General features: G+C 58.8%; 1 protein-coding gene across 6 annotated transcripts in view; it reads right to left on the bottom strand.

The window, feature by feature from the left end:
- Positions 1–19,568, bottom strand: part of PKD1 (polycystin 1, transient receptor potential channel interacting) — a 47,939-nt gene extending 28,371 nt beyond the window's left edge. For 4 of the 6 annotated variants that reach the window (XM_030925043.1, XM_030925044.1, XM_030925048.1 and 1 more), the window contains exons 1-8: positions 18,917–19,568; positions 2,917–2,988; positions 2,724–2,795; positions 2,284–2,453; positions 1,401–2,072; positions 1,098–1,281; positions 443–663; positions 152–267 (exon numbers count right to left, since the gene is read on the bottom strand). In XM_030925043.1, the coding sequence (XP_030780903.1) occupies positions 152–267; positions 443–663; positions 1,098–1,281; positions 1,401–2,072; positions 2,284–2,453; positions 2,724–2,795; positions 2,917–2,988; positions 18,917–19,137 (1,728 nt within the window). In that variant the 5' untranslated portion in view covers positions 19,138–19,568. The remainder of the gene's footprint in view (positions 1–151; positions 268–442; positions 664–1,097; positions 1,282–1,400; positions 2,073–2,283; positions 2,454–2,723; positions 2,796–2,916; positions 2,989–18,916) is intronic. The other 2 variants (XM_030925045.1, XM_030925046.1) reach the window with 1 other exon arrangement.
- Between the last annotated feature and the right edge of the window lie 3,361 nt (positions 19,569–22,929).

Genomic DNA, 22,929 nt, shown 5'->3' with positions numbered 1-22,929 from the left:
CTCTGCACTCTGAGTTTTCCCAACCATCTTCACTAGGCACAAGCAGCATTAAGGCCACCAAGTTTTTTAGCGAGGCCCACAGTGGGCAGGGTAGGCAAGGCCTCCAGGGGCAAGCAGGAGAGTGGGTTCTAGAACGTGGAGGGCCAACTACCTCCACGGGCTCGTGCGGGGCTGAGAGGCCATCCTGCGGTGCCAGAGGCGTCAGGGGTCCCTGCAGGTCCCCACTGGGTGCTCCCACGAGGAGGTTCTCGGCATCCTGCACTGGGCCTGGGGTGGTGAGTGTGCAGTGAGGTGCCGGGCCAGGGCCCAGGACACCAGGGCCAACAGACTGGGGACCGAGCAGCCCGAGAGCCCCCACCAGCTCCTCCACCTCCACCGCGGGCCCTCAGCAGACCCCTAACCATAGCCAGTGTCTCAGGACCCCCGCCTGGCCCCTGCACACCTCCGGGCCGCAGTTCGCAGACGTAGCTGTGTGGCGCTGAGCACAGGTCAGTGTTGCACCACCCGGTAGGCCCGAGCCGGACGCAGTGCTCAGCTGTGGCTGGGTGTGGCTCCCCGGGCAGCCAGTTCTGGCAGCTCTCCAGGCTGAAGGCCTCGCCCTGCGGCGCCAGGCCCGCCTCTGCCCCCTGCACAGTCGAGAAGCCGATCCACACGTCCAGGCTCCTGCGGGCGGGTGTGGGATGGCAGGGGCTCAGGGCACTCCTCCATCCTCCTACCCTCACAGTAGCCTGTCCAGAGCCTCATCACTGTCCCCCTTTCCAGATGGGGAAACTGAGGCTCAGAGCCCAGAGAGCAAGGCCCACCAGCCCAGGCTCACAGTAGCACCCACCCACGGGGCCTGTGGGCACTGGCAGGGATCTCCATGCAGGCCACCTCCCATATGGCGTGCCCCAGGAGTGTCCAGAGGCTGCCCCCAGCTCACGTCTGCCTCTGTATCTGCAGAGCTGACAGGAATGGCCCTGCTGGCCGGCGCCATCTCCTCACCAGGGCTGGCCCAGCTCCGTCTCTCTCCACCTGAGCCTCCCCAGCCGCGGGCTCTGCCCCAGTGTTTTTGAGATCCCCCAACCTCTGGCCCCTCGGGGGTTGAGGGCAGGCACCTGGTGACCCGGGAGACCAGGAAGCGCTGCACGGCGGGACTGTCCACCATGGCCAGGGCGGCCCCGGCCCAGGCCCGGCACTGCTCCTGTGCCTGCAGCCAGGCTGCCTTCTCCACCACCAGGCGGTAGCAGTGCCCGTTGCCAGGGAAGATCTCCGTGTCCGAGGGGCAGAGCGGGTGCACCACTGGAGACCGGTGGGAATGAGGGTGTCAACGGTCAGTGTGGGCCTAAGATGGGGGTACCAGGCTCTGCCCCACCCAGACGGCCCTGGGGAGGAAGAGGAGGTGGGCAGGAGGCACTCACCTCGGGCCAGCTCCTCGCCCACGGCCACGATGCTGTAGGCGGCCTCTAGGCCTGAACCACCACGGTTCTGGATGCTGAGTTTGAGGCTCTCGTCACTCTGCACCGAGGACGGGCACACGAGCTCCAGGGCTGCAGGTGCCGCTTCCACCTGCACGTTTGTCCCCAGCAGGGCTGAGCCGACCCCCAGGGCCACCACAGCCGTCACATGATAGCGCCCAGGCAGCACATAGCGGTGCGAGGCAGCCGGGCCAGCGGCATCCACCTCGGGGGAGCCATCTCCGAAGTCCCAGCGTGTAGCAGTGACAGGGAGCGGGGCAGCGATGTGGAAGGCTGCTGGCTGGCCAGAGGCCAGGGGTCCATGGGGCCCCACCAGGGCAGCCCCTGGGGAGGCAGGGAAGACATGCTGGAGGAGGGTTGGGCCCCCACAGTCGGGCGCAGGAGGCGGCAGGGGGCCAGAGCAGAAGGACAGGCAGGCGAAGGAGGCACTGGAGGGCTGGGCTGCCCCACACAGGCACCAGCCCTGCTCCGAGAGGGCCGCAAGGCCCCGGCCAGTGGAGAAGCAGAAAGCACTGCAGGCCTCTGGCTGAAGCAGGCCTTCGTGGGCAGCTGAAAAGGCCACTGCTGCCACAGTGCCTGAGCTGTTGTCAGGGAGGCAGGCGACATACTCCTCACCTAGAAGAGGCAGCCGTAGACCCTGGGTTACCCTCCTCCTGGCTCCACCCCATGCCCCCCATCCACCCGCCACACTCACAGGCTCCCATGCTGCTCTCTTGGCCCAGAGGCCCTCCCTAGAGAGGCCTTCCTGAGCCCTCCCAGGTGTCTGCAGGGCCCAGGTCCCACCTGGTTGGAAGGGACAGAGCTGGCCCCACCCACTGGCACTCACCACAGCCACTGTCCAGCAAGGGGATGCCGAGCAGAGGCTGGCCAGCCAGGGAGCCAGGCCCAGCGCATGTGGCTGCCTCGGGCTGCACCACCCGCACTTGCTGCTCCTCTGCCCATCGTGGCAGCCACGCCAGGCCACAGTCACACTCAAACGGGTTCCCACTCAGGTTTCTGCAAGGCAGGGGCAGGAGTTGGGGACCAGGTCTGGTGGGAAGGGTCTACGCCAGCCCCTCACCGGCAACCAGGTCCTGGAGCCACCCTGACAGCACCGCCTCCCCTGCCCCAACCAAGCCGGCCCTGGGGGGCTCCAAGCAGGCAGTGAACTGCCCCCAGGATCTGGTCTCAAGCCTGGAATGGGACACAGACCAACTGGGAGGGCAGAAGGGATGCTGGGGGCCTGGGGGCCAGCCACTGACACCCACCCAAAGAACCACAACTTACATTTCACTTAAATTAAATAAATTAGCAAATATTCCTTCTTCTAGCGTAGAAATCTTGTTGTTGCTTATATCCCTGGAAGAGAGGGGGGATTCGGCAAAGCTGATGGAAGCCCCCACAGCCGAGCAGCAAGAGGCGGTGCCGCCGGCCCGTCTGGAATGAGCCCTGCATGCTGGCGTGGCTGGGGGACACTCACAGCTCTGACAGTGCCGAGAGGTTCGCCAGGAGCCCGACGTCCAGCGCCCGGAGCAAGTTGTGGGAGACGTCTCTGAGGAGTGAGTGGCAGTGGGTCAGGGCCAGAGCCCCTAGTAGGCCAGGAGGCCATCCCTGGGCCCACCCCACACACTTTCAGCATCCCCAAGCTATGGCCTCCCACCCTTGAGCTCCCTCCCCACTCCCAGAGGTCAGGAGGTCCTTCTGATGGAAGACCCAAATGAACGCTCCTCTCGGGAAACCAAGCCAGGAGAGGCCTGGGGGCCTCAGCCATCTGTACCCATCTCAGCCCTATGCCGAGTGCCACACAGACCTGTCCACCCAGGGCCAGGATGGGCACGGACCCCCAACCCATCCCATGCAGGGCCAAGGTCCCCCAATTTCCTGTCCACAGTCACCCCCGAGAGCCAAGGTCCCCCGTCCCGTCCACAGTCCCTCCATAGAGCCAAGGCCTCCCAACCCTGTCCACAGTCCCCACACAGACCCGAGGGCCCCCCATCTCCTAACCCAGCAGGGTGGTCCCACTGTGGGACCACAACCAGGTATGAATGTGTGACAAGCAGGCTCACTACCAGGCTACCAGGGAGCACCGGGGAGCAGGCGCCATCTTGAGGCATAAACCCAGGAGAATCCAAGACGGCTGGGCCCAGGGGCGCACGCCGGTAACCCGGCACCGTGGGAGCTAAGACGGGAGGATCGCTTGAGCCCAGGATTTAGAAACTACCCTGGGCAACACAGTGAGACCCCATATCTACAAAAAGTATGTATGAGCCAGGCATGGTGGCATGCGCCTGGGGCCCCAAGCACTCGGGAGGCGGAGGTGAGACAAATCACTTGAGCCCAGAGAGGTCAAGGCTGCAGTGAGCTGAGATTGCATCACTGTACCACAGCCCGGGTGAAAGGGCGAGACTCTACCTCAAAAATAAATAAATAATAAATAAATAAAACATCAAAGACCAGCAGACCTAACTCCATCTAAAACACACAACTTCTACGCAAAATATAAAATCAGAAAACAAACTACAAGCTGAGAAAAGCACTACCAACTTAGATGACATATTGAAGACCAAAAATACTCTCCCGACACAGCTAAGAACGAAAAAGTCAACTATTCCAGTTAAAAAGAAAAAAAGGAATTTGGGTGTGGTGGCTTATGCCTGTAATCCCAGTGCTTTGGGAGGCAGAGCAGGGAGGACTGCTTGAGGCCAGGAGTTTGAGACCAGGCTGGGCAGCATAGCAAGACCCCATCTCTACAACGAAAAAAAAAGAATCAGCCAGGCATGGTGGTGTGTAGTTGTAGTTCCAACTACTCAGGGGGCTGAGGCAGGATGATCACTTGAGCCAGGGAGGTCGAGGCTGCAGTGAGCTCTGATTGTGCCACTGCAGTCCAGTCTGGGCAACAGAGCAAGACCCGGTCTTGAAAGAGAAAGAAAGAAAAGAAAGAGGCTGGGCGCGGTGGCTCACGCCTGTAATCCCGGCACTTTGGGAGGCTGAGGTGGGTGGATCACGAGATAGACAGATCGAGACCATCCTGGCCAACAGGGTGAAACCCCATCTCTACTAAAAATACAAAAATTAGCCGTGCGTGGTGGCGGGGGCCTGTAGTCCCAGCCACTTGGGAGGCTGAGGCAGGAGAATCGCATCAACCCCAGAGGCGGAGCTTGCAGTGAGCCGAGATCACACCACTGCACTCCAGCCTGGGCAACAGAGCGAGACTCCATCTGAAAAAAAAAAAACAGAAAAGAAAACAAGAAAAGAAAGGAAAGAAAGGGAGGCGACAGAGAGAGAAGAGAAGAGAAGGGGAAGGGGAAGGGGAAGGGGAAGGGGAAGGGGAAGGGGAAGGGGAAGGGGAAGGGGAAGGGGAAGGGGAAGGGGAAGGGGAAGGGGAAGGGGCCGGGTGCAATGGCTCCTGCCTGTAATCCCAGCACTTTGGGAGGCTGAGGAGGGTGGATCACGAGATCAAGACCATCCTGGCCAAAAGGGTGAAACCCCGTCTCTACTAAAAATACAAAAATTAGATGGGCGTGGTGGTGGGCGCCTGTAGTCCCAGCCACTCGGGAGGCTGAGGCAGGAGAATCACGTGAACCCGGAAGGCCGAGGTTGCAGTGAGCCAAGATCACACCACTGCACTCCAGCCTGGGCAATAGAGAGAGACTCCGTCTCAAAAAAAAAAAAAAAAAAAAAAAAAAAAAAAAAAAGAAAAACAAGAAAAGAAAGGAAAGAAACGGAGGACAGAGAGAGAGAAGAGAAGGAAAAGGGGAAGGGGAAGGAGCCAGGTGCGGTGGCTCCCACCCGTAATCCCAGCACTTTGGGAGGCTAAGGCAGGCGGATCACCTGAGGTCAGGAGTTCAAGACCAGACTGACCAACATGGAGACACCCCATCTTTACTAAAAATACAGAATTAGCTGGGTGATGTGGTGGGCACCTGTAATCCCAGTTACTCAGGAGGCTGAGGCAGGAGAATCACTTGAACCCAGGAGGCAGAAGTTGCAGTGAGCTGAGATTGCGCCACTGCACTCCAGCACTCCATCCTGAGCAACAAGAGTGAAGCTCCATCTCAAAAAAAAAAAAAGAAAGAAAAAGAAAAAGAAAAAGGGAGGGAGGGACAGAGGAAAAAAAGGAAAACTCAAAAAAAAAAAAAAAACCAGGCAATTAAAAGAAGCACAATTGGTCACAGCTGTGGGAAAAACAGTCCGTCAGTAGTCAGTGGAGAAAAAGCAACAGAAACCACAGGGCGGCAGCATGTCTCTCTTTTCAGAGCTGCCTGAGTTACAAACCAGGTCCTGGTGCTGATGACAAGGAGGTGAGAAGCCAGAGAGCCGGGGCAAACCGAAACTCCATGTTCCCTCGGCCTCACGCACCTCCGGGGTCACCACGTTGCCCACCCTGAGTGCCTCTCCTGGTCCCACGCACTCCCAGTAGTGCTCCTGGCACAGGGACTGTGGCTCCCTCCCCAGCTCTGCACGCCACCCCCCTGCTCCCCGGGCCCCCGAGGCCTAGCCGCCTGCCATGGGCCTCTACTTCCCCAGGTGTCACCCTCCCCACACGTGACCCAGCAGGTGCCTCCGCCCAGACCTGCTCTTCCCAGCAATGACCACCTGGCAGCCAGGCCTAAGGCAGGGCGGCCTCCATTCCTAAGCGCCCGCCCGGCCCCTGCCAGCCTCCAGCCCTGCTTATCGGAGCTCCACTCCCACAGCAGCCTACCCTAGCGCAGGAGAGACGCACACACAGGCTGCCCAGTGGGACCCGGGGCCAGGGCAGGGGCTTCAGAGGGGAACCAATAAAGGGGACCAGAAGCCACCCCAGCAGAGGGGGACAGAGCAGACGAGGCCTTCTCCATGCCAGGAAGCAGCACCAGCCACTGACAGTGGAGCTGGGCCCTGACCCGGGCTGGGTGCCCAGATAGACGAGGAGCTGGGCACCTGGCTCCCGGAGCTTCTCATTCCATCTGTGGATGGGGGGCACGCTTGGGGGTGCAGCTCCCTTCTCCCATGGGCTGTGGGACACTCAGAGAGCCTGTGCCAGTGCCCTGGGCTCCAGGAGGGGAGAGGATCTGGGGGCCAGGCACACAGGGAACAGCCCCTCTGGCAGGGCCACCGCTTCCCCCCTAACTGAACTCAGCTTCTCTGCCGCCCCCTCTTCTACACCAAGGTAGGGACATGGGCTGAGGTGCTCCCCACTGCCCGTAAGGATGGGGGGCCCCACAGCCGCACTGCTGGGTGTCCACAGCATCCCACTGTGGGATGGGACAGGCCAGCGACTGGAAGACCAGCAAGAGGCCATTCTCGAGACAGGGTAAGGCAGCCGGACTCCCACTCACTGCCCAAGCACCATGCCCGAGGGGGGCACTGTGCCATGAGGAACAGCAGTTAGACCTGAGGAGGGACTTTCCAGCAGCTGCAGCGGCGGCAGAACCAACGCTTCAGGGAGAAATGAGGCAGCGGGACCTGAGAAGCAGCAGCTCTAGGGGGCGAGGGGTGCTGCAGAGGCCACGGTTAAACACAGGCAGGCCCCCTGCAAGGGACACAGCTGTGAAACAGCCCCGGGGAGGGGACAGGCTCTCAAACCTGCCCCTAGGCATGGGGAGCAGCTCCCACAAAGGCCACAGGAGGAAGGAAAGAAGAAAAAGCCTGAGAATGTTTGGCCACATCCCATTTTCTGGAAAATCCATCAAGAATGGCTGCTGCTGGGAGCTGACAAGCCAGGGCAGGCGTAGGGGCAGGTCGGCCGAGGACCCCAGAGCCCACCAGCTCCCCACCCACCCCACTGCGGACCAGGCCTGGGGTGCCATGGACACTTCTTCCACGCCAGCAGGCAGCCTCGCCTGTCACGGGTGCTGGCCACGCACTCCCTGCACGCCAGGCTCTGGGCTGGCTCCTTCTCCCGGCCCTCACCCCGGCCCACGGCCCAGAAACACAGCAAGGCCTTGCGGACCCCGCTCAGCCGAGCTCCCAGGGCCCAGGGCAGTGGAACCAAGCTGGGGCCCAGCCAGGAGCCAGGTGCAGCCCCCCAGGGTGTGGAAGCATCTGCCCTGTGCAGGACTCAGGTGTGGGCTTCAGGAACAGGGAAGGGCACAGGGGACCCTGTGGAGTCCTCACCCCACTTGCTCCCGTACTTTTCCACGTCTCCATCTGCTTTTGCCATCGCCGTTCTGGGGGAACGCCAAGGCCCAGCCAGGCGGCCTTGCGCCAGCCCCCCCACCCGGCCCCTCAGGCTTCCTCTGCACCCGCCAGGTGACATCATCACCACTGTCTGATGCCCTGCCCCCACATTCTGGTTCCCTGCAAGGATGGGGGACACAGCAGGGCCCAGGCATCTGGCAGCAGGACCACCGGGCGGCCCTAAACCCAGGCAAGAGCACAGAGTGGAGTGCAGGGTCCTCTGGAGTCCCAAGGTCTTGTTGCCCCACATACCCCTCGCCCCAGTTCCCGCTGTTAGCTGGAAGGGTGGGAGCCAGGTGCACAGGGACGGCCTGATGGGTGCCCGAGGGCCAGGATGTGCTCCCAGGTAAGCTGAGACCAGGCTTGTTGGGAGGAGTGCACCCCCATGGCGGGCAGGATGGTGCCCCAGCCCCGGGACACGAGGGGCCCCCAGCGCTGAGTGTCTGATCTGGAAGGCAGAAGGAGTTAGGACCATCCTAGTGCAGGACCCAGCAGACTCCTTAGCGGCTGCTGGGGCACCATTAGGTGGAGAAGGAAGTCCCAGGTGTGTGGCCACAGCGGGGGCTTCACCCCTTCCCAGCACCATCCTGGAGCAGGAGCAGGAACAGCAGAGCATGTGGCCAGGCCTGGAGGCTGCCCCTCCACACCCCTGTCGCAGGTGGGGCCACGTCCCAGGGCTGTGGGCAGCGGGGCCAGCCTGCCAGCCCAAGGTAGGTGACACGTGTCTCATGCTGCAGCGGGTCTGGCCGCCACCCGGGCGTGTGAGCCCCAGGTCAGGCCCCCGGCCCTGGAGTGTGGGCCCCTCAGGGATGTTCCCAGCCAGGCGCTGGCTCTCCTGCCTTCCCCTGGGCTCTGCCCACAGTTGGCGTGAGGGTGGGTGAAGCCTGAGGCTGGCAGGGCCGGGAAGTCTTGGGGCTGGGCCATCTGCCCCACAGGCGCTCCTGGGCAGGGGGAGCCATGGTCGGGGCTCGCGACAGAGGGGCTGAGAACTTCCCTGGGTGTGGGGCAGCCCCCAGGGCCCTCCCAATCCACAGCAGAGGGAATGGCCCCGGACAAATTGGACCCGCCTCAGAGCCCCACACTCAGAGCTGACTGCCCCAGGTGCCCACTCCCCAGACCAGATGCTGAGTGGGGTCTGGGGGCCAGACGGAGCCCCCAAAGAAACATCTGCACATTCCAGACGCGTGTGGTCAGCAGCAGGCGTGCGCCAGGCCCGGCACCCCCGCCCGCGCTGGCTGCCTCACTGGAAACTGGGCTGGGGGGACCAGCTCGGAGGGGCCTGTGGAGCTTATGTAACCGCTCCTCCCTCGGCAGGGGCAGGACGGGACACCAGACCCGGGGAGGCCCCACGCCCCCTGCCAGGCCCCATCCTCTCCTGGAGGAGACGGTTCCCCTCAGCCCAGCAAGGGGACCCCCCAGGCCCATCCCTCCCTAGACCAGGCCCAGGGTGAGGAAAGGGGCCGCAGTGTGGGCGCTGGAGAGGACAGGGGACAGGCAGCAGTGCCACCCCCACTGCGGCCCCTTCCTCGCTGGGCCAGGAGAGCCATGACCTCATCTGTTTCCCTCTGTGCTGTGCTCCTTTCTATTTAAGGAGAGTGAGGCGGTTTCCAGGGCCGGAAATGATCCTGTTTAAATTAACGGGCTGCAGTTTGGAACCGCGATCATCTGAAGGAAAACAGTGCAGCCCCAGGCTGGGCAGACGGCTGCTGGCTCCGCCTACCACTTCCATGGGGAGGGCCAGGGAGGCCAGCCGCAACTCCAGCCCCACGAGGGATGGGGGTTGCAGCCTCTGGATAGAGGACAAGGCTGCCAGGGCCCAAACAACAGAGCCCTGCATAAGGGTCTCTGGGTCCCGGTCCCGGGGTGTGAGACTAGCTGGGGAGCCCCAGGCTCAGTGGCATTCTGTCCTTACAGATCCCTCCCATGGCTGAACTCTTCCCAGGATGAGACGCTGGGGGTGACATGGGCAGCCTCAGGTCCTCCCAGGACACACAGCAGGCACAGGGATGGAGACTCCGGCCTCGGAGCCTGAACGAGGGAGATGAGAAAGGGGAATCTGTGATGTCCTTGCCTACACTGATGGAAAGACACAGTCAGCTCAGAAAGGGCCGTTTGGAGGTGAGCCCACCTGTGGGGTGTGGGAAGGAGGGTGCTTCCTATACATGTCCACTGCCACTGGGGTCAGGGCCACCCTTCCAGGTCAAGGGGAGAATGAGGGCCGGCTCCTGGTGCCCCTGCTTGCAGGGAGCGCCTGCAAGCTGCTTGCAACATGGAGCCAGGCGCTGCGACCCCCTCGCATCCCTCTCCACTCCGACCCGTCACAGCCGGCGTGGGCAGGTGCTCTCTCGCCCTATGCTCCTGATGAGTACACTGAGGCTCCAGGGGCCCCCCTCCCTCCACACCACCCCCCAAACACCTCCCCAGGCAGCCAGCAGGGTCTAGTGTGTCAATGGAGGAAGCCAAGGCAGGAAGAGGGTGGGGGGGCAAGTGAACTGGCCAATGCGCCTGGCTGTGCGGGCGCAGCAGTGCCCTGGAGATAGCAGCAGCACAGATCCAGCCGGGCAGCTGGAATCCCATCACCCACTTGGCTGTGGGCACAGCCAACGATGGCATGAGCCAGCCTGTGGCCAGAGCCACGATGCACAGTGGATGGGCTCAGGACCCGGAGCCCCTGTACTCCCACAGCTGTGACGTTCCCTGGGCAAGGGCTTGCCCCAGCACTGGCCTCATTCCTCCCTCAACCAGAAGGAAGAGCTGGCTTCTGCCCCTGCCTGGACACAAAGCCCTTTCCGAGGTGGCCTCACAGGACCCAGCCTGTCTTCAGATCATGGAGCTGCTAAGGTTAGGAACGCCAGCTGGGCCAGGGCTGGGCCTTGGGAGGACCCTGCCCACCTCAGCCCCAGATGTAGCCCTTCTCCTGCCACCAGTGCCTGGGCACCCCGGCCCCTCTGCAAGGACAGCAGCCAAGCCATGAAGAGCGAGGTGTTCTGGGAAAGGGCGTGAGCTACATTTTCCAGCTGCACTCACTCTGCAGGGGAACTGTGGCGCCCCCGCCGCTGTGCCTGCCCGCAGACGTGCCCAGCCTCAGCCAGCTGGAGCGCAGGCAGCAGAGCGTGGGCCAGGCCCAGACAGCAGCGGGATGTTTTCATCCCAGGGCGCTTGGTGGGCTGGGCTCCACGGCCACTGCAGAGCTCCAAAAAAGAACACGTGTGTCTCCCTCCAAAGTGTCTTCCTCACTGGAGAGCAGATCCTAGGCAGGGTCTCCCCTGAGCTGGGGGAGAGGCACCCCAAGGTCGGGGAGCAAGGGCAGTGGCAGACCCACCCCATACCCTAGGGGACCCAGGGAGGGGCTTGCAGATGCAGGACCCACATTTGGCAGCAGTGCCAGGCCACTGTCAGCGTATCACCTGCTCGTGGGCCAGGATGGCAGAAGAGATCCACAGAGGCAGCTCCAGCAGGAGGCCCTCGCAGAGACGCCCTGGCCTCAGAAGAGCCCACAGAAAGCCAGGAAGGGGGATGTCAGGGCTCAGGCTTGGCACAACCTCCCCAAAGCTCCCAAAGGCTCTCGGTACCCACCAGTGACAGCACGCACCGCCACTGCCTAACAACAAGGCTGCAGCAGGGTCCGCACGTCAGAGCAGGCACTGAACAGAACTCAGGCAGTGCTGCATGCCAGTTAAGGTCAAAAGAACAAAAGGAGCGAAGACGGCGCTCACAGTTCTGCCAACACTTCCCAGCTCCCCATGTCTCACACACACTAGAACGCATCAGAAGGCACCAATGCACGAACACTCAGGTGCAGGCACAAGCAGGAGTGGGCCAGGTCTTGTGAGCCCCCACAGCCACGCGGCCCTGCGCTGAAGGCACCGAGGGGATGCTGAGGGGTCCATAGAAGTCCACCCATCCAGGCTGCTCTGGCTTCCATTGTCCAGTATCCAGTCTGAGCACGGGCACAGTACCTGGCTCTGGGTGCCCCTCACCCTCAGGCTGTTACACTCTGCTCTGTGGCACAGCAGGTCTCACAGTGCATGCAGGACTGGGGAATGGGCCCCCAGAACCCCCGAGGGGACCGACAGAGCTACTTTAGTAAGTTACGTTAGGGCCACCTGTGGCTGAACCAGGTCGCTGCTACAGTGCTCCACAGGGCGCATCTAATCATGGAGACCACTTTACAGGTGAAGAAACTGAGGCTGAGAGATTGGACCAAGGTCACACCGGAAATGGAGGCACTGGGATGTGAACCCAGGTCTGACTCCAGGGCCCAAATTCCCTACACTTGGGTTCCCAGCCTCCTTCCTGAAGCTGAACAGGAAACCAGAGGGAAGGGACACAGTAGGGATGAGCCCGGGAGGGACAGGTGGGAGGGGCTGGCAGCACCCAAACAGCTGGACCTGGGCGCAGAGCCCCTCGGCCCCTCGGGGAGTCCAAGCACATCCCAACCCCACTCGGAAGCGCCACTGCCACCTGTCTATAAACCAGGGCACTGGTGTGGGCCCCACACCCCCTGTGCGGCTCCAGGGGTCTGCCCCAGAGCATGCTGATGAAATCATCTCCACCACGGCTTCTCAGAGCCTCAATTTCCCGGTCTGTAAAATGGGACCAGGAGTGGCTCCAACCCTGCAGCACCATGATGAGGAATGGAGAGACAAGAAAACAGAGGGCTCAGCGTAGGGCCCGGCATGGCCACCGCAGGGAAGCAGGTGCAGGCTTTTCCCAGACCTTTCCTTTTTGAGATGAAGTTTTGCTCTGTCTCCCAAGCTGGAGTGCGTGGTGCGATCTTGCCTCACTGCAACCTCTGCCTCCCGCGTTCAAGTGATTCTCCTGCCTCAGCCCCCATAGTAGCTGGGACTACAGGCATGCACCACCATGCCCGGCTTCCTTTTTTTTTTTTTTTTTGAGATGGAGTCTCGCTCTGTTGACCAAGCTAGAGGGCAGTGGTATGATACTAGCTGACTGCAAGCTCCGCCTCCCAGGTTGAAGTGAGTCTCCTGCCTCAGCCTCCTGAGTAGCTGGAATTACAGGCATGTGCCACCACACCCGGCCAAATTTTTGTATTTTTAGTAGAGAAGGGGTTTCACCATGTTGGTCAGGCTGGTCTCAAACTCCTGACCTTGTGATCCACCCACCTTGGCCTCCCAAAGTGCTGGGATTACAGGCGTGAGCCATCGCGCCCAGTCTGTATTTTGTTTTTTTTTTTAAGACAGTGTTTCCTGTCACCCAGGCTGGAGTGCAGTGGCACAATCATGGCTAACTAGTTTCAACCTCACAGACTCAGGGAATTCTCCTCCCTCAGCCTCCCAACTAGCTGGGACTACAGGTGCCACCACTAATATCTATTTGTTGGTCTTCCTATGTTGCCCAGGCTGGCCTCAAACTCCTGGCCTCAAGCAATCTGCCTCCCTAAAGTGCTGGATTACAGGCGTGAGCCCCCACGCCCAGCCGGCCAGGGGTTTTGATTTGTGTTTCCCTCATGACTAATGAGGTTGACCATCTTCTCACGTGGGGTTGGCCATCTGTGCGTCTTCTCTGGAGAAATCTCTGTTCGGATCCTGTGTGGTTTTTTTTTTTTTTTTGAAACAGAGTCTTGCTCTGTGACCCAGTCTGGAGTGCAGTGGTGTGATCACAGCTCACTGCAGCCTTGACCTCCTCAGCTCAAGTGATCCTCCCATCTCAGTCTCCTAAGTAGCTGGAACCACAGACGCACACTACCACGCCTGGCATGTTCTTTTACTTTTTAGAGACTGGGGTCTCGCCCGGTTGCCCAGGCTGGTCTCAAACTCCCGGGCTCAAGTGATTCATCCACCCTGGCCTCACAAACTGCTGGGATTCCAGGTGCGAGTCGCCCCTTGCCGATGTTTAAATCCAGATGTGAGTGCCCCCTTGCTGATGTTTAAATCCAGGTGTGAGTGGCCCCTTGCCGATGTTTAAATGGGGTCCCTATTTGTTGCTGAGTCACAGTGTTCCCTGGATGATCTGGATGCAAAGCCAATACTGGATGGATGACCTGCAGGTGCTCTCTGTCTCCACAGTTGCCTCTGCAGTGGGAGCTCGGGTGCTCCAGGTTCATCTGCCCACATTCCCAACTGCTCCAGACACAACCAAAGTCTCCCCAACTCCTCCACAGCCCCTGCCGGCAATCGCATACAGGAGTGAGTGTGTGATTTCTTGTCTACGTTTTTGTCCACAAGTTTGGCGAGTTTGTATTTGTGTCTAATAAAGAAACACCATTTCCCATGCATGCACGTTCTGAATGCCCGAGTGCAGGAGCCATGTGGGACCCAGCTCAGGGACCACAGGAGAGGCCAGCTGGGACATGCAGGATGCAAGTCCTCCCCACCACCTGCGCTCAGCTGCCAGGGCTCTTCCTAGAAGACATGGGCCTATCCTAGGCTCTCCCGACAGAGGCCCTGCCCCTGCCCCCGAGTCACCTTGCCCTTTGGGGACTCTCTCTGGGCCAGAGACAGCTTTGAAACCTGGCTTCAGTGTCACCTGCACTGGAGGTCCTTCCAGGCCACCCCCTCCCCATAATCTATCTGTATCCTTGGAGAATTATTTGTGTGTTGCTTGAACGTGGGCTCCAGTGGTAACAGAGCCCTCAAGGGCGGCCCTCCTTCTGGTAAGGGCTCATGGAGGCCTTGGTGACAATCCCTAGTCTTCGCTCTCAGGATCCAGGGACAAGAAATAGGAGCCGGGGGCCCTTCTGTGGCCTTGCCAGCCCCCAAGGCAGCCGTGCCTGTGGCAGCTGCGCTCTAAGGCGTCAGGCCAGGGGTCGCTCCAGAATGCCTGTCTTCCCCGACGCCAATCCCAGGCAAGGACCCCGGGGGCTGTGCCTCCCACCCCTATACTCCCGGACACTCTCCTGTCATTCAGGGATGCAGGTGGGAAAGGGCAAGGCCCTGGGTGCTCCAATATTTTACATCAGTGCACCAAGCACCTACCAAGTTCCTCGTATGTGCCCAGTCCTGGACCCCAGCATTCGCAAGAAAGCAGCAGACCCAGGTGACCCCCAGCCAGGGTGAGTGGCACCCAGCACCGGGAAGTGGTCTTTAGAGCAGGCGGCCCTGAGCCAATGACATCTACACCTAGGGCAGTGCCAGCCAGGACAACCTCTGGGACAATGGGATATCCGCTCCAATAACCAATTTACAAGAAACACAAAGGACACACTCACAGTACCACGGAGGTGGCACCCCCAAGACACAGTGGGAAATCCAGGCTGCAGGAGTCAAGTTTCTTCAACAAATTGCACAAGGAGAAAGAGAGGAAGGGAAGCTCCTAGACATCATCGGACATTTAAAAGACAGGGGGTGGCTCACGGCTGTAATCCCAGCATAAAAGACAGGCGGTGGCTCACGCCTGTAATCCCAGCATAAAAGACAGGCGGGGGCTCACGCCTGTAATCCCAGCACTTTGGGAGGCCGAGGTGGGCGGATCACGAGGGTCAGGAGATCGAGACCATCCTGGCTAACATGGTGAAACCCCGTCTCTACTAAAACTACAAAAAATTAGCTGGGCGTGGTGGTGGGCACCTGTAGTCCCCGCTACTCGGGAGGCTGAGGCAGGAGAATGGCATGAACCTGCGAGGCAGAGCTTGCAATGAGCCAAGATAGTGCTGCTGCACTCCAGCCTGGGCGACAGAGCAAGATTCCATCTCAAAAATAATAATAAATAAATAAATAAAAGACATTACTCACACCTGTAATCTCAGCACTTCGGGAGGCCAAAGCAAGTGGATCACCTGAGGCCAAGAGTTTGGGACCAGCCTGACCAACATGGTGAAACCCTGTCTCTACTAAAAATATTTTTAAAAATTAGCCGGGCGTGGTGGCATGCGCCTGTAATCCCAGCTACTCAGGAGGCTGAGGCAGGAGAATTGCTTGAACCCAGGAGGCGGAGGCTGCAGTGAGCCAAGATCACACCACTGCCCTCCAGCCTGGGTGACAGAGCCAGACTCCGTCTCAAACAAAACAAAACAAAACAAAAGACATCAGCTGGCTGGTCCAAGCACAGCGCTGTTTACAATGAATTGATCACAGCCAGGTAGAATTCTTTGTTCTTTCTCCAATCCCACTGCTTTGCTTGACCCGCCTTAAAGACACATATATATTTTTGCTTGATGCCGTGGCTCACACCTGTAATCCCAACACTTTGGAAGGCCAAGGCAGGCAGATCCCCTGAGGTTAAGTTTGAGACCAGCCTGACCAACATGGAGAAATCCCGTCTCTACTAAAAATACAAAATTAGCTGGGCATGGTGGCGCATGCCTGTAATCCCAGCTACTTGAGAGGCTGAGGCAAGACAATCGCTTGAACCCGGAAGGCGGAGGTTGCAGTGAGCCGAGATCATTGCACTCCAGCCTGGGCAACAAGAGCGAAACTCCGTCTCAAAAAAAAAAAAAAGTATGTATTTTTAAAATACATTGGCTAGGCATGGTGTCTCATGCCTATAATCCAAGCACGTTGGGAGGCCGAGGTGGGCAGATCACGAGGTCAGGAGATCGAGACCATCCTGGCCAACATGGTAAAACTCTATCTCTATTAAAAATACAAAAATTAGCCAGGCGTGGTGGTGCATGCCTGTAACCCCAGCTACCAGCTACTTGGGAGGCTGAGGCAGGAGAATCACTTAAACCAGGTAGTTAGAGGTTGCAGTGAGCTGAGATCATGCACTCCGGCCTGGAGACAGAGCAAGGCTCCATCTCAAAAAAAAAAAAAAAAAAAAAAAAAGAAGACATCAACTAACTGCACTGTGTGGACCTTATTTGGCTCCTGATTCCAACTATTAAACCAAAAATCTGAACACACCAGGCCTTTGGTGGCATTAAGGAATTGTTTGTTGTGTTAGGTGGGTCTGCGGTATTGCCATGCCCTCCAAAATGCTTGCAAATAAAGAAAAGGAATTTGGTTCAAAACATGGGTCAAGAGGGAGAAGGATAGGAGCAAGGAGGGCAGGGCAGGCTCTGGGGTGGGTGGTCCATGAGTCACTCACGGCTCTGCCCACGTCTCCCCACGAAGCTTCGAGCCACGCGGAGCAGGACATTTTGCAGTGCGCCATCTTTTCCAAAAGCTGCCACCTCTCAGCATCATCATTAGCACAAGGAAGGCTGTGGCGTCAGAAGCCCCAGCTGTCCTCCATCGGGGACTGCACACAGCTGTCCCTGCTGAGCTTCAGCAGCCGGGGAGCCACAAGTACAGGGGCACCTGTGTGAGCCCCCTAGGAAGGCTGCTGGGGACACCCAGACAGCAACGCTTCTGGGCCCTTAAACACCCGCCAGCAGCTGTGATCTGTGTCCTCGACCTCTCCCAGCTCAGCGCCTCTCCCCTGGGAAAAACCCAGCCATCTCCCTGAGGAGGAGATTGCAGGATAGACAGCAAAATGGCTGGGCAGCCTCCACAGCACAGAGGGTGGCCTCAGGGGCCAGCCAGGGCCTTAACATCTTTCCCAAGTCCCCAGTGTCCCATGGGTCCCCTCACCCCACCTTCCAGAACTCTCCCAGCGGCAGCTCCAGGTGTGTACAGAACAGCACCCACCTGTCCACATGAGGTCACCCTGTACCCTGTTGCACAGTTGAGGGGCCTGGCAACTGGAATCTTGCCAGCTCAGACTGGGACAGGCCACCAACTCCCAGGGTCCCCCTCCTCCAAACCCCAGGACCAGAGCTTAAGGGAACAACACAAGGCAGGGGCGAGGGTGGGGGCTCCACTGCTGTGCTGAGGGCCTGGAGAGCCCAGGCCTTGTTCTCCGGTCAGCCGCCACCAGTGCCCTTCTCTCCTGGACAGCTCCTGAGGGGCTGCTCACATGGACACCACCAGGTGCCGGGAAGCAGGAACCCCAGGTGCAGGACCTGGACAGAGCCCCCAGTGACCAGACTGGCAGACAGAGGAGCCCTCGGCTACAGCATCAGAAACAACTGGTGGGTAGGTCTGATGCAATTCTGTGGGCGCTGCTGCCAGGCAGGAGGAGGCCATCTCCACAGAGACGGCCGCAAGACACACGCTTCAGCAATCAGTGAGCGCAGGAGCAGTGTGGCCCAGAGGGGCACGGGCTCCACTGGTCCAGGAGAATCCATTCTTCTCCCACTCTTGAGACCAACCAGCAAAGCCCCAAGGACACATGGCTACCCTAAGGAAGGGTGGCCACAGGCAGGAGTGACCCAGAAACATTACAAAACCAAATGCCAGGACCCACCCAATGTTCAGCAAGCCTGGGGATGTGCCACATTCCCCAGGGATCCAGCACGCACCCAGGGAGACACAGCATCCCAGTGAGCAGCCTGGAGCCTGAGAAATACAAGGCATCAAACTGGCCCCAAGACTCTCCCCAGCGCTGGTGACAATTGTCTGCTTATCTTAGTCCCCTGTGCCCTTTTCAACCCAACTCTGGATCCTGAGCACCTCAGTTCCATACCCGTGCTATACACATCCCGGCTGTGATGCCTGAGACAGGTCCTGCCCTGACTGTAATGCCTGGGACAGGTCCTGTCCTGACTATGATACCTGGGACAGGTCGTGTCACCTCTCCAAACCTGTTTCCCCATCTGTGAAATGCAAATCTCCAGTCCCTATGCCTCAGAGGATCAGGGTCAGGATTCCACATGACGACCCCCAACTGGAGCCTGGCACAGACCTGGCTATGGGCAGCGTCTCCATGAAGGCCACCTGTTGCTTTTATGTCCAGAAAGCGAACATGACAAGGCTTTAATCCCTCACAGCAATCCCCCCTCGCCCCTGTTCTCAGGATAGCCTTGGAACCCAATAGCAAAGCGCCTGAGGCCCTTCATGACCCCAGCCCACCCGAGAGCCCACCTCCCGTGGCCAGCCTCCAGCCTCACGGTCTTTGCTCACAACATTCACGCCCTCTTCTTCTGGACCCACCTCATCGCCCCCTCCTAAGCATCAGGCCAATTCTTGCACATCCATCAAATCCTTGTCCAGACACCTCCTGAAAGTCCTCCCTACCGCCCCCGACAGCCATCCCCACCTCCCGGGGTATCCCGCAGCCCCAGGCCGCATCCCAATTCCTCTCCAATTAGCGACTGTTTGTCCTCTCAGCTGAGCGCGGCCTCCACGCCCCGCCCCCGCTGGCGTCTGCAGAGCCCCCGGGTGGGACGTCTGTCTCCAGACCCGGGGTTTTTCGGCTCCCCGGGGCCGTGCCAACCGCGGCTCCAGGCGTTCCTTATTTAGCAGGGCCGCCGTCCCGCGCCGGAGCCTCGCCCTGGGAGCGTCCTGGCCCGCGTCCTGCTTCCAGTACCGGGCCAGGGAACGCGCCCACGCCCGCCCGCCCCGCGGCCTCTCCCGGATCCCGCTGGGCTCGCTACTCACAGCGCCGTGGCGTCCGCGGGGATGCGCAACGCGGGACCAAGCGTCCGCAGCCCGCGGCCCGAGCAGTTGACGCGGCAGGCGGCGCCGGGCGCAGGGCCGCAGAGGCAGGGGGGCGCGCAGGGCCCGCAGCCGCGCCCGGGGTCCCCCGCCAGCGCCCCAAGCCACAGGCTCAGGCCCAGGACCAGGACCAGCGCCAGGCGGGCGGGCGCGGCGGGCGGCATCGTCAGGGCAGCGTGCGCATGGCCCCGCCGTCCCCAGGCCCGCCCGCGCGCGGAGGCGCGGCTCAGGCGGGGCCCGCGGACGGCATGGCGGGCGCGGAGCGGGATAGGGCTGCGGTCGCGACCGGCTGCTGAGCGACGCCCGCTCGGGATTCGGGGACAGGCCGCTCCAGGAGCTCGGCCGCCCGCTCGGGCGCTGGCGCTGCAGTGCGGGCCCGGCTGCAGCTCCTCCTCCTCCTCCCTGCGCGGCGCGAGGCGGGCGGGGCGAAGGTTGGCGGGGCGGGTGCAGGCTCCGCCCCCTTCGCCTCGGCGCGACCGGGCCAGCGATGAGGGACTGGCGTCCGAAGGCTTCACCCTCAGCTCCGCAGGGTCGGCGGCAGGGCGGGGCGTCCGGAAGTTCCGCCCCACGCGTCTCCGGGTCGCATACGTCGTGGGGCGGAACAGGAGGCGGGGCGTCCAGAAGCTCCGCCCGTCGCACTGCAGAGTCGGCCGAGGCGCGAGGTGGACGAGGTATATTCTCGCTCCGTCCCCACTGCAGGCTTAAAGTGCGTGGGCGGGAAGCAGTGGGCGGGGCGCCACCTGGCTCCGCCCTTCTGCTGCGGTGTGCGCCGGGCCGCGGGCTCCTCCTCCTCCTCCTGATGCAGCCACAGGCCCCACCCCGATCCTTCTCCCGGGCTGTCTCCGTGGGCGTCCCCAATCAGTGTCCACAATCTCTCGATGCTCCCTCTGACTCTATGCTTCCCTACCCCAGGTTTCCCGGCTAAGAGAGAGACAGAGGGAGAGAGGGGGAAGAGAGACAACAGGCAACGGGAGGTTGATGGTGAGAGCTTATTGAAAGACAAGAGGGAGGAAACCCACATCCTTCATTCCCCATCCATTCATTTATTGCCTTATTTATTCCATTGAAACTTCACAGCTCTAGGAAAAGGGTGCTACAATTATTCCCTTTATTAAATGAGGTCACTGAGGCACAGACAGTTTAAGAAATTTGCCAGCAGGGCGCAGTGACTCACTTCTGTAATCCCAGAACTTTGGGAGGCCAAGGAAGGTGGATCCCTTGAGCCCAGAAATTCGAGACCAGCCTGGCCAACATGGCGAGACCCTGTTTCTACAAAAATTAGCCAAAATTAGCCAAACTGGTTCATGCTTGTAGTCCCAGGTACTCCGGAGGCTGAGGCCGGAAGAGCATGTGAGCCCAGGAGGCAGTGGCTATAGTGAACAGTGATTGTGCCACTGCACTCGAGCCTGGGCAACAGAGTGAGACCCTGTCTCGAAAAAAAAAAAAAAAGGAAAAAATAAAAAAAGAACTGGCTGGGAGCAGTGGCTCATGCCTGTAATCCCAGCACTTTGGGAGGCCGAGACGGGCAGATCACAAAGTCAGAAGTTCGAGAGCAGCCTAGCCAACATGGTGAAACCCCCATCTCCACTAAAAATACAAAAATCAGATGGGCATGCTGGCAGGTGCCTGTAATCCCAGCTATTCGGGAGCCTGAGGCAGTAGAATTGCTTGAACCTGGGAGGCAGAGGTTGCAGTGAGCCGAGGTCGTGCCACTGCACTCCAGCCTGGGCAACACAGCAAAACTCCGTCTCAAAAAAAAAAAGACATTTACCAGGTCACACAGCAGGTGGGTGGTAGGGCTGCGATTGTATTCCAAACCCAGCTTTTAATTGCAGTCAGATGACAGACGTAAGATTCAAGGACTCCAGTGGAGGGAAGATACAGCCACAAGAAACTGCTGCCAAATGAGCAAAACACATTAACCAAGTCTTAATGATTCTTTGAAGGTGGTTGTGGAGTAAAATGCGATTGTTTAGAAAGGATTTCTGAAATAGAAAAGACATAGGTTTAAAGAAACAAATTAATTATGTGGAAATGAGATTCTAAACTATTTGAAAAACCATGTGGGCCGGGCACGGTGGCTTATGCCTGTAATCCTAGCACTTTGGGAGGCCAAGGCGGGCAGATCACAAGGTCAGGAGTTCGAGACCAGCCTGGCCAATATGGAGAAACCCCGTCTATACCAAAAATACAAAAATTAGTCCAGGCACGGTGGCTCACACCTGTAATCCCAGCACTTTGGGAGGCTGAGGTGGGCAGATCACGAGGTCAGAAGTTCGAGACCAGCCTGACCAACATGGTGAAATCCCGTCTCCACTAAAAATACAAAAATTAGCTGGACGTGGTGACACGCACCTGTAATCCCAAATACTCAGGCGGCTGAGGCAGGAGAATCGCTTGAACCCGGGAGGCGGAGGTTACAGTGAGCTGAGACTGTGCCATGGCATTCCAGCCTGGGCAACAAGAGTGAAACTCTATCCCAAAATACAAAGAAACAAAAAATCAAAAACCATGTGGTGAGACAGAGCAAATAAAATGTGCCAGAGATCTTGTTTGGTTCACGGAGGAAGACATTAGGGAAATGTTTCTTGATAAAATACAGACCTGAGGGTTTTTATTAACAGTTAATAATTGTTAGCCTAAAAGGGGAAAACTAGAAGAGGAGAAAAGAAAGAAGAAAACCTGGCTGGGTGCAGTGGCTCACACCTGTAATCCCAGCACTTTGGGAGGCCAAGGCAGGCGGGTCACATGAGGCCAAGAATTTGAGACCAGCCTGGCCAACGTGGTGAAATCCCGTCTCTACTAAAAATACAAAAAGTAGCGAGGTGTGTTGGTGGGAGTCTATAATCCCAGCTACTCGGGAGGCTGAGGCAGGAGAATTGCTGGAACCTGGGAGACAGAGGTTGCAGTGACCCGAGGTCACCCCACTGCACTCCAGCCTGGGCGACAGAGTGAGACTCCATCTCAAAAAAAAAAAAAAAAAAAAAAAAAGAGGCTGAGCACAGTGGCTCACGCCTGTAATTCCAGCACTTTGGGAAGTCGAGACGGGTGGATCACGAGGTCAACAGATCGAGACCATCCTGGCCAGTATGGTGAAACCTCATCTCTACTAAAAATACAAAAATTGGCTGGGCGTGGTAGCACACGCCTGTGGTCTCAGCTACTCGGGAAGCTGAGGCAGGAGAATTGCTTGAACCCGGGAGGGGGAGGTTGCAGTGAGCTGAGATCGCACCACTTCACTCCAGCCTGGGTAACAAAGTGAGACACTATCTCAAAAAAAAAAAAAAAAAGACAGGAAACTGCAAACACAAAGTAAATGTGCCATTGTCGATACCAGAAAAATAAACCTAAGGCAAAAGGTGTTAAATGGGTAAAGAGTCTGTTTTTCTACACAATAACAGGTATAGCCTATGTAGAATATATTATGAACTGTTGTATTCTCAAAAATAGAACATTGGCCGGGCGCGCTGACTCACGCCTGTCATCCCAGCACTTTGGAAGGCCGAGGCAGGCAGATCACCTGAGGTCGGGAGTTTGAGACTAGCCTGACCAACATGGAGAAACCCCATCTCTACTGAAAATACAAAATTAGCGGGGTATGGTGGCGGCACCTGTAATCCTAGCTACTCGGGAGGCTGAGGCAAGAGAATCGCTTGAACCCAGAAGGTGGAAGTTGCGATGAGCTGAGATTGCACCGTTGCACTCCAGCCTGGGCAACAAGAGCAACACTATGTCTCAAAAAAAAAAAAAAAAAAAAAAAAAAAAAAAAAAAAAAAAAAGAACATCAGCCTACAAAGCTAAACTGTGAAATACAAAGATTTTGAAAAACAAAAACATTGCAGGAGGGTTTATCACACCTTCTCTTGAAGTTTACAGATCAAGTAGACAATTTTTGTCCAGGCACAGTGGTTCATGCCTATAATCCCAGAACTTTGGGAGGCCGAGAAAGGAGAATT

The sequence above is a fragment of the Rhinopithecus roxellana genome, chromosome 20 (genome assembly GCF_007565055.1).
Source record: "Rhinopithecus roxellana isolate Shanxi Qingling chromosome 20, ASM756505v1, whole genome shotgun sequence".
Lineage (NCBI taxonomy): Eukaryota > Metazoa > Chordata > Mammalia > Primates > Cercopithecidae > Rhinopithecus > Rhinopithecus roxellana.
The sequence above is the reverse complement of the archived record's forward strand: the minus strand, read 5'-3'. Positions and strand labels throughout refer to the sequence as shown.